Raw genomic sequence first — 16,590 nt, forward strand, 5'->3', positions numbered from 1 at the left:
CCCGCCGCGGCTCTGCCCCCGCCGCGCCGTCAGCATGTGCGAGTCGCTGGACCTGCAGGGCGTCCCCGCCGTCCAGGCCGCCCTCAAGGCGGCCCAGCAGCAGAAGAGGCGGCCCAAGAGCTTCTGCGCGGCGGGCAACGGGCTGGCGCCCGGGGGGCTGCCCACCGCCGCGCCGCCCGCCCGCGCCCGCAGCGGCCTGCTCGACTTCCTCCGGCTGCGCCCGCAGCGCAGGCAGGGCGACGCGGAGACCGGCGAGGGCACGGCCTCGCTGCTCGCCCCCGGCGGGCCGCAGCGCCCGCGCCCCAGCAGCATGACCTTCTTGCCCACGACCCGGGAGCCGCACCCCGCCGAGAGCCCCGGCTTCCTCCGCGGCGGCTCCCTGTGGGGCAGCCGCCGCTGGAACTTCTTCGGGGGCAGCGGCCGGAGCAGCCCCGGCCCCAGCCCAAGCCCCAGGAGGAACTTCAGCTCCCTGCGCAAGAGCTTCAGCTTCCGCCTGCGCCGGGGCCACGAGCTGCGGCGCTCCGAGTCGGGGGGCCTGCTGCGCCCCGCGCGCCTCCGCACCAAGAGCGAGGGGGACGCCGGCTCCCTGCACACCTGCCCCAGCAAGCGGGACCTGCTCTACCCGGAGCTGGCCAGAGTCGGGGGCAAGCTGCACTCGGAGCCCGGGCAGCCTGCGGGGCTTTGGAAACTCCTCACCAGCCGCTTCCGACGGCGGGAGCGCGGCGGGGCCGGCGGCGCGTGCCCCAGGGACGTCCACGGCGGTGCCGAGCCGGTGCTCCTCGGCGGCGGCCCGCTGCGAGCCCTGGGTAAGTGGCGCAGGGGGCGCAGCCAGGGGTCTGCGGGGAGGGCGGCGGTGGCCCCGTCTGGCTCCTGGGCTGGGGCGAGGGGTCTCAGCAGGGCCCTGAGCGAGTCCCGGCGCTCTGATCCCTGGGTTTCCCGTCGGGAAGCCTTCGCTGCAGGGGAAGCGCAATCGCCGGTGGGGCGACGCTTTGTCGCAGCGCCCGGGTGGCAGCCGGCGCCGCTGGCACCGAGCGAGCAGCCGCGGGGTCCGCGCGGCGGGAGATGCCCGGGGCCCTTCCCTCGCCTCTGGCCACGTGGGAGCAGAGCGCGTCAGCTCGCGTCCTCTGCCCCGCGGCGTCGCAGCAAGGGCCGGGGAGCTGGGCCTGCGTAGCGGTGTCACGGGGGGAGCAGGGAACTGGAAATCGCGTTGCACCCACGGAGGGGAGGGAGGTTGTGTTCGTGGGCTCCCGAGCAGTGAGTGATCCCAGAGCGGTGGCGGTGGCAGCTCTCGTCGGAGCAGGAATGGCATGAGGGAGTTGGGATAGTGCAGAGATGCTCCCGTCCGTCTATCTGTCCCATCTGCGCCTCCCCGGCCCTGTCCTGCCCGGGTGTTCCCGGAGGGTGAGCAGCTCCTGCCACGCTTGGGGCGCAGCAGACGCGCCGCCCGGGCCAGCGTGGGCTTTGGGGCTTGCCGGTGGCCGCCCGAGCGTGGAGCAGAGGCCACGGCGCAGGGCCGGTCTCCGCTGGGGGCTGCGCTGCTCGAGGAGCTCCGTTCCCCCTCGGTCTAAACCGCCGTCACTTCCCAAAGCCGGGCGCGTGCCCGGCCCAGCCCCTGTAGCGACTCGTGCGGAGCGAGCCCTCTCACCGGGAGGCGAGAACGGCCTCCGCCGCTTCTTAAGGCATCGAAGGTGCCTTAAAAGGTGCCTGAGGCTGGTGAACGAGGAGACGGGGGCCGGGCAGGGGCCGGGCTGCTCCCTGGGGAGGCAGGCTGCGCTTTTTGGCGCCTGTGCGCTTCCCTGCGTTTCCGTCGCAGCTCTCCTGAGCCCGGGCGTTGCGGGAGCAGGTGCCCTGGCTTGGCTCATGTGCTGGAGGGGACCGATTTGGGCCAGCGGCTCCCCGAGGCACGTGTGCGCTCTGAAGTCAGTGGCTGCCCACCCAGAGGAGCTGTGTGCCTGAGGGCTTTCCGAGCGCAGCGGGGCTCCGGGAACGGGCTCGGGAGCAGCACTGGCGGCAGCCCGAGCTCTGCTGCTGTGCAGATACCGCGCAGTGAGCTCCAGGGGCTCGTTCCTCTCGGTGCCCGTTGTCTGCCAGGTAAAGGTCGCGGGTGGCTTACAGACCCCGAGCGGGTGCCCGGTGCTGCCCTGTGCGCTTATGGGATGAGGGCAGGGGATGCGATGCTCCCGGGCCTCCTGCCTCCCTCCTGCCTCCCTCCTGCCTGTGCTCCTCGGGGGCCGCCGCTGGCGGGCAGGGGTGCAGGGGGATGAGTGCCGGGCTCCGCGGCGGGAGGTTCCCAGGCCGAGGGGAGGCTGCGCTCATGGCTGGGGAATGTGGGTGTATCCCAGGCGGGAGGGCCGGGCCCTGCCCTTGCAGCAGGGGGGCCTGTTCCTACTTGCCAGCCGCTTCCACGCAGAAGCTCCTCCGGCAGGCAGCCGGCCTGGCCGCTGCGTTCCCAGGGGAGCAGCTGAGGTTGAGCGCCCGTGTTTGCGTCCTCACCTGGCTGCTCTGCTGGGACGGGTAGGGGCTCTCCCTTCGGTCCGCCTGTAGAGAGCATCCTGCAACTTCTGCGGGGAGCATCGGAGAGGGCTCGGAGCCCTCTGGCAGTGGTTGGCCTGCTCATGTGAGACCAGCGTTTGTCATGGTGGTTAGCATTTTTCACTGTGGGTTTTACTGGAGGCACAGGCTTGGGGATAACCCAGGCTGCCTCTGGGACTATGGCTCGTTATTCACACTTTGGTTCGGTCTTTGCTTAGAATACCATTTTTGCCCTGTTACCTGCCTTGTTCTACCTGGCTATGATATAAGCTCCTCCTGGGACCAGTGGGGTGTGAAGAAGCAGTAGTGAAGTCTGCAGACCAAAGCCATCGTTCCTCATCCTGTTTTATACTCTGTCTCTCCCCGTAGCCTCTCCACCGAGCGTGTTGTCTGCGGGCTCTGGCTCATTCTCAGCTGGAGCTGTGAGCCTCCAAGCCATGAAGCTATAGACTGGATTTGCAGGATCTCAGTAGTGCGCCAACATGGCACTTACTAGATGCAACAGCTCGGGAAGTCTGCCCTGTTCTTACTGCAGCCTTGCAGACCAAGAGCGTTTCTAACACCCTCTCAGCGTTTCAAAAACTTTGAGGCATTGTGCTAGTGCTGCCCACCTTAGCCCTAGGAAAGCTGCCGATACAGTCCCAACATGCCCTCCTGAGGGGGTGCAGCTGCAGTAGTGGCTAATCAGCTCTTTGGAAAAACTGGGTATATTAGTCCAGGCAGAGATCCAAGCCAACCCTGCTACCCAGGTTCCAGTACCTGGAGAATGTTGTTTATAACAAGCTCAGGTATCCATCCAGCACTGTACTGTGCTGTGCAGACATACCCAAAGGCCAAAAACCCAGCCCACCCGAGCGTCAGGAAGTCGGTCTCGGTGCTGTTCTGTCGGCTCTGCTAAAACCTCTGGATGGCATGTGCAATGCTGGCTCCTTGCTGATGGAGGGGTTCAGCTTGGACCAAGCGTAGGGAAAGGCTAGAGGGGCTGTCAGGAGAATGGAGAACTTGTATATAAAAAAAGCTTAAAGAGCTTGTCTTTGTTTAGCAGAATGAAGGCCCACAGGGGATGTGATTTTCTGTAAATGGAAGGAGGGAGGGCAAGAGCCTTTGGAGCTCAAGAGCAATGTCAACACAAAGCCCAGCCAGTTTGGACTGGTCACAAGTGAACGTAAGCAGTAGATCAGAAGGATGCATCTAGCTATCAGCTAATACTGTTCTGAAGAAGCCCTCTGATGGGCACAGGCTGTAGGAAAACCGGGCTGTTTTGAAGGTGGTGCTTTCCCTGTTCAAGAGGGAATCATATGGTGGGGTGGGTGCAGTGTCTCTGGCAGTGGGATCTGAACTCGATGGCTCAGGAAGTGTTTCTCACAACCATATTCTTACCTTTCAAAAAGAGGCTCTGCTGTAAGGCGCCCTGTGCTGGACCTAGCTCCCTTTAATCCGCTGTTTGGTCCGTGGCTGTTCAGAGGACTAATGTGTATGGCATGCGTGAGAGAAGAGGAGAGTGTTTTTACATTAATAAGGCAAAGTTTGCATAGTGAATTCAGAAGATAATGATATGTGTCATCTCTTGTTGGTACCTGCAGTCTACAGGTATCTATATGAAGAGGGACTTTCAAAAAACGGTGCTCTTTTAATCTTAACCTGCCTTTGCTTGTGGAATTAAACAGCTGGAGCTGAAGTCAGACAAATTCAGAACTGGTTTTTACTGGCGAGGTAAGTCCCCAGTAGAGCACTTGTGTTGGGAAGGCAGTGGATTAGCTGTCTCTTCACGTCACTAACTCTGCCGGGGTGTCTCTTTCAACAGACCCCTTCCTGCTCTGTCAGAGCAGACAGAGTTTGGTAAGGTCCTTTGGTCTGCGTGTATTGGAACATGGACTGGAAAATAGTAGGCAAGGAGAGGCTTAAAATGTGTGAATCTTCCAAAGCATGTGCACTGCAAAATACATGACATCTGATGGCAAGGCAGGTGGCCTTAGCTGCCACCACATGCAGTATGGCTAAGAAACAAGAGTAGAAGTTAATAATCATGCCCTTTTTTCCAGAGGTATGCGAGATCCTCTCCCTTCACTGCTGCAAAGTATTTAAAGTCCTGGTGAGAGAATCCTTGCTAAGATCGCATCCTGCTCATGCTGTCTTGTTGGCTAAGCTCTCTGACAGTGAAATACGAGCCTTGCACGTGCGGGTCCCTGGCCTGGAGAAATCTCCGTTTCTGCCAGCATTGCCAGGATTGAGTCTTTATCACGTCTGGCCTGGAGAAGATGGTTCTGCCCAGGCACGTAGCGCTCTGCAGCCATTTCATCTGCGTGTGCAGGCAGCTGGGTACTTTGGAACTTGGTTCGTGTGGGCACTTCTGTGTTTGTTCAGCCTCTGACCTGGTTTCAAGGCTGGTTTTAGTGTCCAGGTTTTCAGTGTCCAAGTTAGTTCCACAGTGGCTTGGATAATGACTTGGTTAATTATTAGTTGCTGTCCGTGTGGAGACCAAGTGTGTCAGAAATTTGCTCTTCTCAGCACAAGACAGGTGAACCTGCTCCACTTCATCCTGTGAAAAAATCAGCATGTGTAGGGAGTCAGGTTTGCCCTGTTAGCCCCTTCCTCCTGCCAACTTTGAAGCAGCAGGAGGGTATAAGAATCAGAGGGTCTGTATTGGCATGGTTGAACTCCCACTGAGCTGTCACCTGCTTTAAAGGCTGTGCTGTGGCTTGCAGCCTCCGTGATGGAGGGTTCTGTTCTTGCCTTCTTAGTGTGTGATGGTGTCCTGTCACACGGCGGTGGTCTGGTCTGTAGTTCATGGAAGACACCCAGGTTAACTCACCGACCGAGAGACACAGCCTATCTAGAGTGCCTGCTATATGTCCACGTGTGCACCTCTTTGAGGTGGGGACTTTGTTCACTTTAACTTTCAGACTTCTGTACGGGTCTTTGCTTTCTGGAATGCAGAGCTGTCCACGCTTGGAAATCTCCATGAGTGGAAGCTTCTAGGCAGTAACAAAACTGGCCCGAATCTTCTTTCTGAGGGGCAGGTCGGATTGATTGCCTCTCTCGTGTGGCTGTGTCTTGTGTCTTGGAGCCAAGGCCACCGATGGACCGTGGTAAGGCACTTAGCGTGCAGGCGATGCCATGAGCCCACCATTTCTGTTTTTGAGGTCAGATACACCTGGGGAAAGTATTCCAACCATAGGACTGACTCTCTGGTCTCTTTTGCACTCTACAGACAAAGGGAAGAGGGAGGAGAGGTGACTGGATGTGTTTTAATGTGAGATCTCAAATGACACAGCTAGTCTAGCTGTGAAACTAATCAAGTAAATCACTGCTTACCACTGCCTACACGAACCCTGTTGAGGAGGGAGATGACAGTCCATCAAGGTGTTACCAAGCTGGAGGGAATCTTTGCTAAACAAACTTGTACCAAAGCTCTGGAACAGCGTGGAGCAGGCTGAACCCCAAACTGTAAAGCCAAAAACTGCAGTTTTGGTACTAACGCTGACCTGCCTGCCTGGATGTCAGTTAGCGGGTGTTAGTGCATTAGTTGGATCAGGCCAGGTCGTCTGGTGGCTTGCTGTGCCCTTCCCTGTGTTTGCTGTCTGTTTTCCAGAGAAGGTGGGGATCGCCTCTTCAAGCGGCGAACGCTGCCGCAGCGGCTGACAGCACCTCCTGCGCCTGTCCCGGCCTGGCACGGGAGGCTGCGCAGCAGCACGTGGAATGGGGACAGGGGTCTGACAGCTCCTCAGGGCGAAGGTGTCTTCAGAAGGGAGGCTCCTACATCCAAGTCAAGACTGTAGCTATAAACTGCGACCTTCCTGGGCTTGCCTGCATGCCCTGTTGTTCAGAACTTCCACTAATTTTAGTGCGTAACAGTTACACAAATATAGAGAGCGTATAATATCATACTAATAGAATTTACACTAATTAAATTCAGGGAGCAACCATATGCTGCATTTAACTAGCAAACGATAAATACTTGGAATGGACAAAGCTGACATCAGCGAGTTGTGTGGGCTTTTTTCGACAGTCAGGTTACTTGGCCTGTGGCTGTTTTGGGTGGTTGAGAAACTGTTCTTGAGGTGCTATTCTGACAAACTGTGGATTTCATCCACGCACTCCCGCACACACCTGCTCTCTTCGCTTGCTGCGAGAAGATACTGGTAGATGAGAAAAGTGCAAGAAAACTGAGCCAGTAAGGGGTCTCTGCTGGAGAAATTGCATGAAAACCGAGTGGTGGAGTTGTACCTGTGTATGCTGGTGCAGTGACGGTGCGGCTTAACCTGGAGGAGGGCTACTGGCTGCATGGACGCAGGGCAGCTCAACGTGACTTGCGCGAGCTGGCTGAAGAGGCATGTTTGAGCCTGCGAGTGGATGCATCAGGCCCGAGAAGTGGGTCACCCAGATGTCAGCGTGGCATGCATGGGCTGTACACGTCCTCTTATGCGATGAAAGAAAGGTAGTCTGCGGGCGCTGAGAGTAGAAGAGTAATTTTGTAAAAATAACTTGTCAACCAGTTGCAGTAATTTGAAAGACTCAGTTGTGGTGTGGACCTCAGTTTGAAATATGAAAGTAGGTTGTGCTCCAGATCCTCAGACTCTCCTGCGTTAGCTGATAGTCTCCTTGACTCACGTAGTAGAGACGAATGGTGTCAGTAAAGGCTTTGTGTTTGGCAATGGCAATTCTTCAGGCACTGGAGGACCCATCACATGTTCCAGGTTCTGCTCTCCAGGCCAGCTGTGGGAGAGGGAAGCGGTGCAGTGTTACAGGCTGCCAGTTGACGCAGCTGAAGGCATTTGTTTGTCTTCTTTGTGGGTCCTCTTTTAGACGATAAGAGCAAAGCTTCTCCCCTTGGTCTCTAGGAAGTGCTAGAAGTGTATCTGTGGGAGTATTACTTTATTAACCCAGTAATTTGGGGAAGCTGACGCTAAAGCCTCCTGGTTATGAGGCATTTCAGCTTTCAGGACACAGTTTAAGAAAGTCCCAAAACTATCCGCATGAAGCTTGTCTAAAGCTAGACCTGAAGAGTAACTAGTTAGTGCCAGTAGTTTGGAGTGCAGGTGAAACTTGGTTGAAATGCTTTTCGTGAGTAGACTCCTTTCTTCTGCACAAGACTGATTTGCTTTGGAGTGAACTGGATGTTTTGGGAAATGCCGTGCTGTTGGGCTTGCTACGGGACATCGTGATGCTAGTTCTATGCTCTTTCCTCGTGAGGAACCTGGGAAGCTCCCCAAGCGTGCTGCAGAATGAAGGCCGAGGACACGTGCCTAAGCCTTCAGGAATCGGGCAGTGCCTGCTGAGGCTCTCGGCCCCGGTGCGGACGTGGCATTGGGGTCAGTCTGAATCTAGAAGGCAGAGCTTGTCTCTGGTGACAGAACGGTGCACACTGGTGTGCCAACACGCTCAGCATCCTTGAGCCTCTCATTGCTTTGCTCAGACACTGCTTTGCTTGTCATTAAGCCTTATGATAGAAAACAGGAGCCCATCAAGTAGCTCCATCCGTGCCGCTGATCAGAAAAGGTCAAAGGATGACTGGGCCAGTCCAAGCGTCTTTAGGGGAAGCGGCTCTGATGTCAGTCTCGGAGGCGGGAGGATGAGGTGCCCGGCCGGATCGGGGAGCACCGTGAATGCCCCTAAAGCAAAGGTGCTTGTCCTGCCGGGGAGGGTAGTGGACCCCGGGAGCAGTTTACCAAGTTGTGGTGGATTCTCCATCACGGGCAGTTTAGGATCAGGATAGGATGTCTTCCTGAAAAAGAGGTGCTTTTGTTCATATGGGAGATTATTAATGGAAGGCTGTGTGTGTGTGTGTGTGTGTGTGTACACACTCTGGGGTGGCAGACAGGTACGAAGGCCTTCCTGATCCTAACGTCTGTGACGGTGGCTTTGGATGTGGACCACGGATGGAACTGACCCCTCTAAGATCTGTATCTTGGTAATTTTTCCAGATGGTTTTGAAGGGATTCCATGCCTGTCTTCAAGGACACTTCTGTCTTAGTGTTTGTTCCTTTTGTCACATAGTCTGTAAGCACTTGCTTTTGAATATTGGGTCAAGACTGGGTTCGTCTGTAGTTCTGTGCGCAGTTACAATGCAGATATCTCTTCCCCAAAATGCTACAGGTAGATGCATGTTTTCAGAAGAGCTTTATCTTTGCAACTGACTGACCTGCAGTAAAGCACTAGGAGTCTGGCCAGGTTCAGTCCTCGGAGTCATATGGGACTTCCCAGTTACGGCTGTTTGTTTCCTTTCCGTTGTGGATGCGAAATGCTTTATGTGATGGCGCATGTGGTGGGCTTGTCCTCTTCCTCTAAAAAGGGTTTATTAGAACAGGAAAAGAATCAGAGGAGGGCAGCAAGTGGAACGAAGGTGCAGAACAGCTTCTCTATGAGGAGTGACCGAGTAGGCTGGGATGCTTCAGCATGGGAAGGAGAAGACTTAGCAGTGAGAAGTCTGGGGGCCTTGAGCAGAGTGGCTGGAGAGGTTAGTTCACTGTCTCTCGTGCAAGAGTGGGGGCATCCAGTGAAGTTATTCAAAGCCGGGCTCAAACCCAACAAAAGGAAGCGGGTCCTCAAGGAGCAGGCGTTCATAGCTGTGGAACTCCTGCCGAAGGGTGGTGTAGAAGTGAGATTTTACATGGTTTTAAAAGGCGATTGGACGAGTACTCACAAGAGAGGTTTCTGAGGTCTACTGTACAGGCAAACCGGGTGAGGCTCAGGAGATCCCTGAGCTGAAGAAGTCAGGGACTGCGTAACGTATACGCTCTTGTTGCTAAATTGCCAAGCGGCCTCTCTCTAATAACGAGTGGATTTCCGGGAGCGAGCGGTGCGGAGCTGCGGCTGCTCTCCGCCTCCTCGTGCCGCTGGCTGCCGGCGGTGCGCCCTTTGCAGCGGAGCCCGGCGGGGAGCTCGGCTGAGGGCTGCTGCCTTCTTCCCGCGCCGTGCGGAGGGAAGGGACGGCCCCCTCCTCGCCCACCCTGCTGGCAGCTGCGCTCTGGAAACCGGGAGCTGGAACCGGCAAGAAGGGCCTCACCCCGTTTAGCCTGGGATTAAACCCGGAGCGCGGCGTGTGAGCGCTTGGATGAGCAAGTTGGGGCACAGAGGAGCCGAGAGGAGACGTGGTGAGTCACTGGGCATCGGGCGCATCCTCCGCCGGCAGCGCGGGGCGCCCTGAGCGGCCACGGGAGACTGACGCGATGCGGCGCAGCGCTCTCGGCTCGCCGCCTCCCGCGAGCAGGGCCGGTGCTGGGGCGCACGGCGATGCAGCCCGCGGGGCCGGCGCTTTGGTCGCACGTGCACATAAACGCCGGCGCCGGCCCAGGGCTGCCGGGCGCTGACGTCCCAGGCTGCGCATGGACATGAGCGTCGTGTGTGGGCGCGTGGGTGATGGGGAAGCGGCAAGCCCAGCTGCAAGGGCCTGCTGGTGGCCTGAGCTGAAACTCTGACTTTGCACGTGTTAGCGCTGATTTTCCGGCAGAGGCGTCTATGGTTGCACCGGTGTTTTGGTTTAAGCACGTTAATAATATTTAATATGTTACATGAATGAATCATCTGGCCGTGGGACTCGAGGCTGCTGGTGTGGCTCTGGCACTGCAGGGCAGCCCGGCTGGGACGTCCCGCAGGCAGAGCGGCCGGAGCTGAGAGCGGGGCGGCAGCTCTTCTGGGCCAGACTGCGGCCACCATGGCCCGTACGGAGACCGCGGCAGGAAGGCAGGTCTGAAGCATCCTTCTCTTCGACCTTCTGTCCCCGCCGTGGCCTCTGGTGACTTTCCGAGCAGACGTTGCGCCTCAGCTGTTGTGTTTAATAGCTGTCAGTGATTGAGTCTGTGGATTTACCTGTTCCGTTTTTGAAACCATCTGAGTTTTTAATTTCTGCAATAGTTTGTGGCACTGAATTCAGCATTTTTATTACATGCTCTTGAAGAAGCAGTGCTCTCATAGGTTTCCGATTTCAAAAAATACTTATTATTTTTATGCAATTAAGAAACAGCAAATGCTGCTCTTTTGATTTGACCCCCACTCTCTTGCCATTCTGGCTTTGGATGTAGGATACGCTTCCTCTTTCAAGGCAAATTGAGTACTCAGGTTTTGCTAGGAGTGGCTGCTGGCTAACTCTGATATTCAAGGTGTTCTCCAGGCTCTTGCTCCTCCTCCTGTATGTCTGGTTTTACTTGGGAAGTCTGTTGTTTGACCAGCTCCTAGAGATTGTTTGGATGTAAATTAATTATCTGTGATTTCTACGGCAGGAGAGAGGGTGTTTCCTGTGCTGCTCACAGAGGTTCTCGGTTGCTACAGCCTTCTTAAGTCTATTGCAATGTTCTGCGAGTTACATAACATAAAAATAATTAACGGTGTTCACCATCAATCAAGAAAATGGATTGTAGCATGCCTTCAGCTCTTTATGTACACTGCGTATAACGCGCCGGTGTTACGGGTGTCAGCGCGGTCAGAGCTCTCCCCTTTCCGTGCCCTCGGTTCGGGGGTTCCCTACAACACGTGTCTCCCCCGCAACAGGCGTCCGGTCTCCGGCGCTTCTCTTCTCCCCGAGCCCACGTGCCCTGGCGAGGGAGGCTGCCCGGCTCCAGGCTCCTGCAGGGAGGAGGGACAGCCCCTGCTCGGCCCCGTCCTGCCGGCGTCCCGGTGCGGGGGTCGTGCGAGAGCTGCCTCCTCGCGCCCTGCCTGCTCTGATGCGAGCTCCACGCTGCTCTGCCTGGCTTGCTGCTCTCCTCCGTCTTGTGCTCCAGCTGTGGGGCCTCCTGGGCTCGTGCAGCCTCAGGACCCCGTGCAGCTGTGCTGCCTGCCTGTTGGGAAGAGCCCGCAGTCTGCTGCCTGGTGGGAGCAGGGGTGAGGGAGGCAGGGATCCTTGCTGGGGAGGAGGGCTTGGCAGGGACCTTGAGGAGAGCAGCCGTGTGACCTGTCCTGATGACTTCTTCTCTCTGTTCTGCAGATTCGTTTGTGAACAGCCAGGAATGGACCCTGAGCCGCTCGGTGCCTGAGCTGAAAGTGGTGAGTACTTGTGACTGGTGCCTTGGACACTCCTGGTGCTCTGCTGCTTCTCCAAATCCTTAAGAAAAACCCGTGGTTTAATGTGGCTGACTGAACACACACAGGGGCTTCAGCCTGGCAAAGGGGAAGAACGAGCTCAGCCTGCCACGGTGATGGGGAAAGGAGAGGGCTTCTCGGTGGCTTACGCTTCTAAGGGAGAGGATGTTGGTCTGAGAGCACTCAGGTGTGAAGGTCGAAGGGCGGTATTTTGACCTCCTTAACCTTTCTGCTGGCCGTAACAGAGCAGTAATTCCCTGATCCGATGCTGCTGAATTGGCCAGACCTTCTGTAGCAGGAGTGGGTTTGTCAGAGGCAGGTCCCGAGTGGTGTTACTAGCATCACACAGCGGGTGGTCACTGCCCACACTCAGACCAGCCATCCAAGCTTGGGAGATAACCGCATGGAGAAGAGCGTCACCTCTCGCTTTGAGCCTCGTTGACTTCAGCTTCTCACTGGTGCTTCCCTTGCCTCTACTGGCCACCTCCAAGACACGATCACCACCTCATGATATCCTTTCCCTGGAGCGATGCTGGCAGACTGAAACTGTCACTGTTGATGCTTCGTTCTGTTAAACAGTGGATCCAACTCCTCCAGTTCCTCAGCACAGGGCGGGTTTTCCAGACATGCCGTTACCAGGTGGGGTAAACATCAGAAAAGGATATGGTATCTAGCAATGGGTCTCCTGCTGCTCTTGCTTCAGCCCCCACTGACACAGCCCTGCTCACCCTTGAGCAAAGTCACGCCTGACGGGGGACCTGATCTCAGGGTGCAGCACCTCCAAAATGGGAGGCTTTCCTGAGCGCCTGCTCTTGCTGATTACCTCATGCCGGCTCACTAGGGCCTTCCGTGAGTTGATTCAGCTCACTGATCCAGCAGAGATGGGGACAATGTTCTGCTCAGGCAGAATCGGCTGATGAGCGCTAGAGTTCATGCAGTGGTGGGGGCCGGGATCTGTGCCAGCGGTCAAGGAATGAAGCAAGACCTCCTTTTGATGGCGGCGACCTCTCGGGTTGGTTCAGTCATTCATGAAAATACACCTGCAGCTGCAATGTTGTGCTAGCAACCGAGTGTGGCATGGCAGAGCTGTAGGGACCTCTGGACTGGCAGGACACCTCAAGCATTTCCAAATTTGTCTGGCTTGTTCTTAATAACCTCGGCAATCCATTCTAGTGATTCACTCTCCTTACGCTCTTTGTGGCAGTCGTTAACTTTTTTTGGAGACTGTTGGCATGTCTCCCTTCAGCCCTTTTAAGGTTAATTTTTTCAGTCTTAATCTGAGAATCAAGAAGCCTTTTTGCAAAACAGACAAGGACCATGCTGCCACAATTTTTCTTACTTACAGTTAAATTTAAATCAGATTTTGAATCTTCATTTGTTAGTTTTATATCTCTCTGTTTTGTTTGTTTCTTGGCTTGAGTGCCTGTTCAAAAATATTCTTGCAGTTATTCTGTTTATTGCTTTCTGACATTTTAACAGTCTACAGGCTGCAAAGCAGTGCTGCAAGCTAAACAAACCTGAAGCTTTTAGTTGTTCCTCAATGAACACAATCTTTTTCCTGTGTTTTTGTGACCTCTGGGGACCTCTCTTGCTCTCAGGTTTTATCCAGCTGATACAGTTCTTTCTAAAAATCTTGAGGCTTTTCAAAGTACTGATTTGGTTAACACCTTGTTGGGTTGGAGCCTTTTCTGTCGCGTTGAAACACTTCTCTGGGATTATTCTGCAGCAGCTGGCTGCAGCAGAGGACCCTGTGCTGGGGAAGACAGACCTCTTGTCTCTGGAGTAATCCAGAATTTCTTCTTTCTGCTGCTGCTTAAGGGCACAACGGTAGAGCTGGTCCTACCTGCTGTCTGGAGAGAGCAGTCAGCATGGGGTTCCCGTGGTCCGGTAAATGCCGAGCTCTGTCTGAACGACAAAGGCTGTGCAGTTGCTCTGAGCTTCCAGGTTGGGTATCTAGCGGGGCTGGTTCAGCACGGACGCTGCCGTGGCCCTGGCTGCCTGCGGGTGTGCGGGCAGTGCGATGCCTCTCTGGGGTTTTCTGTGCTTGTTCCTGTCTCCCCAACCGCGGTGGTGTGGCCATCCCCGCTAGCACAGGGCCCTGCTCTTCTCTCCAGGCCTTCCCAGACGGATTATCTTTGAATGAGCGTCCTGAATTACCACAAACTTACTGCGGTGCAGAAGGAATTCCCTGCTGGCTATGTGCCACGTGCCACCCTGTCCTGGAATCCCATTAAATGTCTAAAACCTTGCAAGAAAATTTTCCACGATCTGTTCCCTTCCAGTTTTCAAACTTGCCTGTCTCTTCCCACCTCAGCCTCACCTGTCTTGTCCTCAGAGGCGTATCTGGCACAGTGAAGCACACTCCGGATGGAATAAGGTCTTGTCTGAACCACTGGCACCTGTACTGAATGCACCAAGTGCCTGCATGAAAAACGCGCCTGAAACCAAGAGAAAACCCTGCTGCAGAACCGCTCCGAGTGTTTGATAAATGCCAGAGCACACCGGTAACGATGGGAGAGTCTGGCACAAAGCAGCCGCTCTGACCTGTCAGTCCTTGCCCTTAAAGGAGACCTACAGCTTACCTTCAGCCCGTGAGCCTGCCCGCCAAGATTTGTAACTCTGCTAGCACGGAAAATCATGGATGATTTGGAGGCTTAGGTTTTATGGCACGTAAAATGTTCCCTACAGCTCACTTCCCTCATTCTTCTATGGGAATGAACCCTTTCTGTTACCTCTCCTACCAAAGTTAACTATCTCATCACTTACTACTTTGCTGATGTTTCAGTTTGTACCATAAGTGTTCAATTTTTTTAATAGCTTGATGTATTTCAGTTAAACTCAGAGCAGCTTTTCCCGCCTGAATTTTATCTTGAAGTTTGCCTCTTCCACTGCAGACTGAGAGGAATCTAAGTCCATTTTTGATTGGTCTAACAAAATATGCTGCTTCCTGTAAAACTTGCCTTCCTCATAAGGCACAGACTGATGCCTGTTGGCTGGGACTCCTCCCCAAAACCTGATAACCTGGCAATATCAGCTCTTCCCTGCTTTACGCAGAGGCAGGAGACATTCCCTGATTCTCCCAACGTATTTTTGTGTAGCGATTTTCACGGAGTTCTAGAAGTTCCTCAAGGTTGGAAACTGAAGCTCGCCTGGGCAGCTGGCACTGTCCCCCACACAGCTACCAGCTCTGCGCAGTCTTCTTCACAGCCTCTTCTTTGCCTTCTCCTGTTTATATCCCACACGGTTTATACTGCTGTTGAAGTGCAAATACAGCTGGAGGAAGGAGCTGTTACCTTTATTGATAACACTTCTCAGCAGGCTACAGCATTCTTAACATCCTTACATTTTCACAGATCGTTTGGCTTCAGAAGCACGTGCATGTAGTCTGTGAAGTTTACGGTCTTATACTTATTCTCCTCTGTCTAAATGTGCTATATATCATCTTTAATTATTGTTGCAGGTGACAGATCTGGCAATAGTGCGTTTGGCCCAGACATGCCTGTGAGAGCAAGTTTTTCTGCACTTCCTAGTTTTGGCTTCTTGGAGTTCTGGTACCACAACTAGCTCGCTCTGTGTGGCGTGTGCACAAGAAGCACCGATAAACCAGATTCATTTCCCGTATTCTTTCAGTGGGGTCTGCCACGGGGTTGCGAGCACTTGCGGTGGCGGTGCTGGTGTGTAGTCTTTACCTCTAGCGAAGAGTTTCCGTCAGGCCCTTCTGAGGCAGCACCTGCAGTGCAGCGGAGAGCTTTTCTGTTTGCAGAGAATGCACCTGCTTTTAAAGCTGGAAAACGTGCCTGGTGGTGACTCACTCACAAAGCTCATCTGTTTGCCTTTAAAAGGTATGCCATATACTTTTCTTTGGTGGCAAAGAATATTTAATATTCCCAGCCACTCCTCTTTCCTCACCCTCCCACTCCTCTTGGTGCTGGTGCAACTGTGTGTGCTGCTGTACCACAAACCTGCCCAGGGAATTGAGCGGATTTGAAAATATCGCTGCAAAAAATCATTAAGCCGGATCACATTCTTGATTCGTTTTACTGCACAGTCGCACAAACAGTCTCAGTGGCACAGACAAGAGCGTAATGCGAAGGTGGGAACAAGGGGCAAGAAGGAGGGTGAGGTGGGGTGGTCAGTCCTCTAAGTTGGATGGCGTGGAGCCGTGTGCCGCCGCAACTCGCTGCTGCTGGTAGCAGGACTGGCCGGGGTACGTCTGCACTGTGCCGCAGTCTGCCGTGTGGATGCAGTTACCGACAGTGCCTGGGAAACGGGCTTATGGTCCTCAAGCGTCTGGATGGGAAGCGGATTTGATCTGGCAAGCAAACGAGAACCAGTGGCTGGAGCTGGAATTTTTGTAGTTCAAATCTGGAAATCATGAGGAAGCACTACCAGTGCACGTGGTTTCCAGCCGGAGCTCCAGCCCTAACAGCGTGGCCGAATTCTGTCACGTGATGCCAGTAGGTTGCTTGGGGTGTTTCCAGCTGGCCGAGCTCTTCCACCAGAGCCAGAAGAGCCTGCCCAAGGCAAGGGGCTGGATGGTGCAAGCCGCCCTCTGACCTGAAATCATGGGACTCAGGTCTCTTTGGGTGCAGTGTCCTCTGCTGTGTTGGTTTTAGAGTTTCTGTGGAAACGTGCATGTTCCGGGCTGAACACGTGTATCGAGTGGCTCCTTAGTGAAGGTCTGCACGGCTGCGGGGCCTTAGGAGGCATCACTTTTCTGGCACTTGGAGAGGCTGAGTTCTTCTGAGTTGTGAATGGATAGTCACAGCATGGTGGGTTGCAACTGGACACCACCCTCTCTTTAAGGAATTAATCCTTATTCAGCTATGGGAACTGTGTCCCCCTGAATCAGATTTTAATGACATGTCTGCAGTTCCAAGAGCCAGGGCTCTCTGGAGTCCAGAAAAAGGGCTTTTCCCGTGAGAGGAGACAAGTGGAGAGCTTTGATACTGTTATGTATTGTGCCTGTTCACTTATATCCAGGCAACACTTGGAGAAAAATAATAGAACTATGGGTTTTAATTTTGTCTCTCATAAGTATAA

The 16,590-nt window shown here is 54.7% G+C and overlaps 1 protein-coding gene across 2 annotated transcripts in view; it reads left to right on the forward strand.

The window, feature by feature from the left end:
- The window catches only part of AGAP3 (ArfGAP with GTPase domain, ankyrin repeat and PH domain 3), a 159,447-nt gene that overhangs the window by 48,556 nt on the left and 94,301 nt on the right, over positions 1–16,590 (forward strand). For both annotated transcript variants that reach the window (XM_067292137.1, XM_067292138.1), the window contains exon 2: positions 11,453–11,511. In XM_067292137.1, the coding sequence (XP_067148238.1) occupies positions 11,453–11,511 (59 nt within the window). The remainder of the gene's footprint in view (positions 1–11,452; positions 11,512–16,590) is intronic.

Source organism: Apteryx mantelli, chromosome 2 (genome assembly GCF_036417845.1).
Source record: "Apteryx mantelli isolate bAptMan1 chromosome 2, bAptMan1.hap1, whole genome shotgun sequence".
In the NCBI taxonomy this organism is placed as follows: domain Eukaryota; kingdom Metazoa; phylum Chordata; class Aves; order Apterygiformes; family Apterygidae; genus Apteryx; species Apteryx mantelli.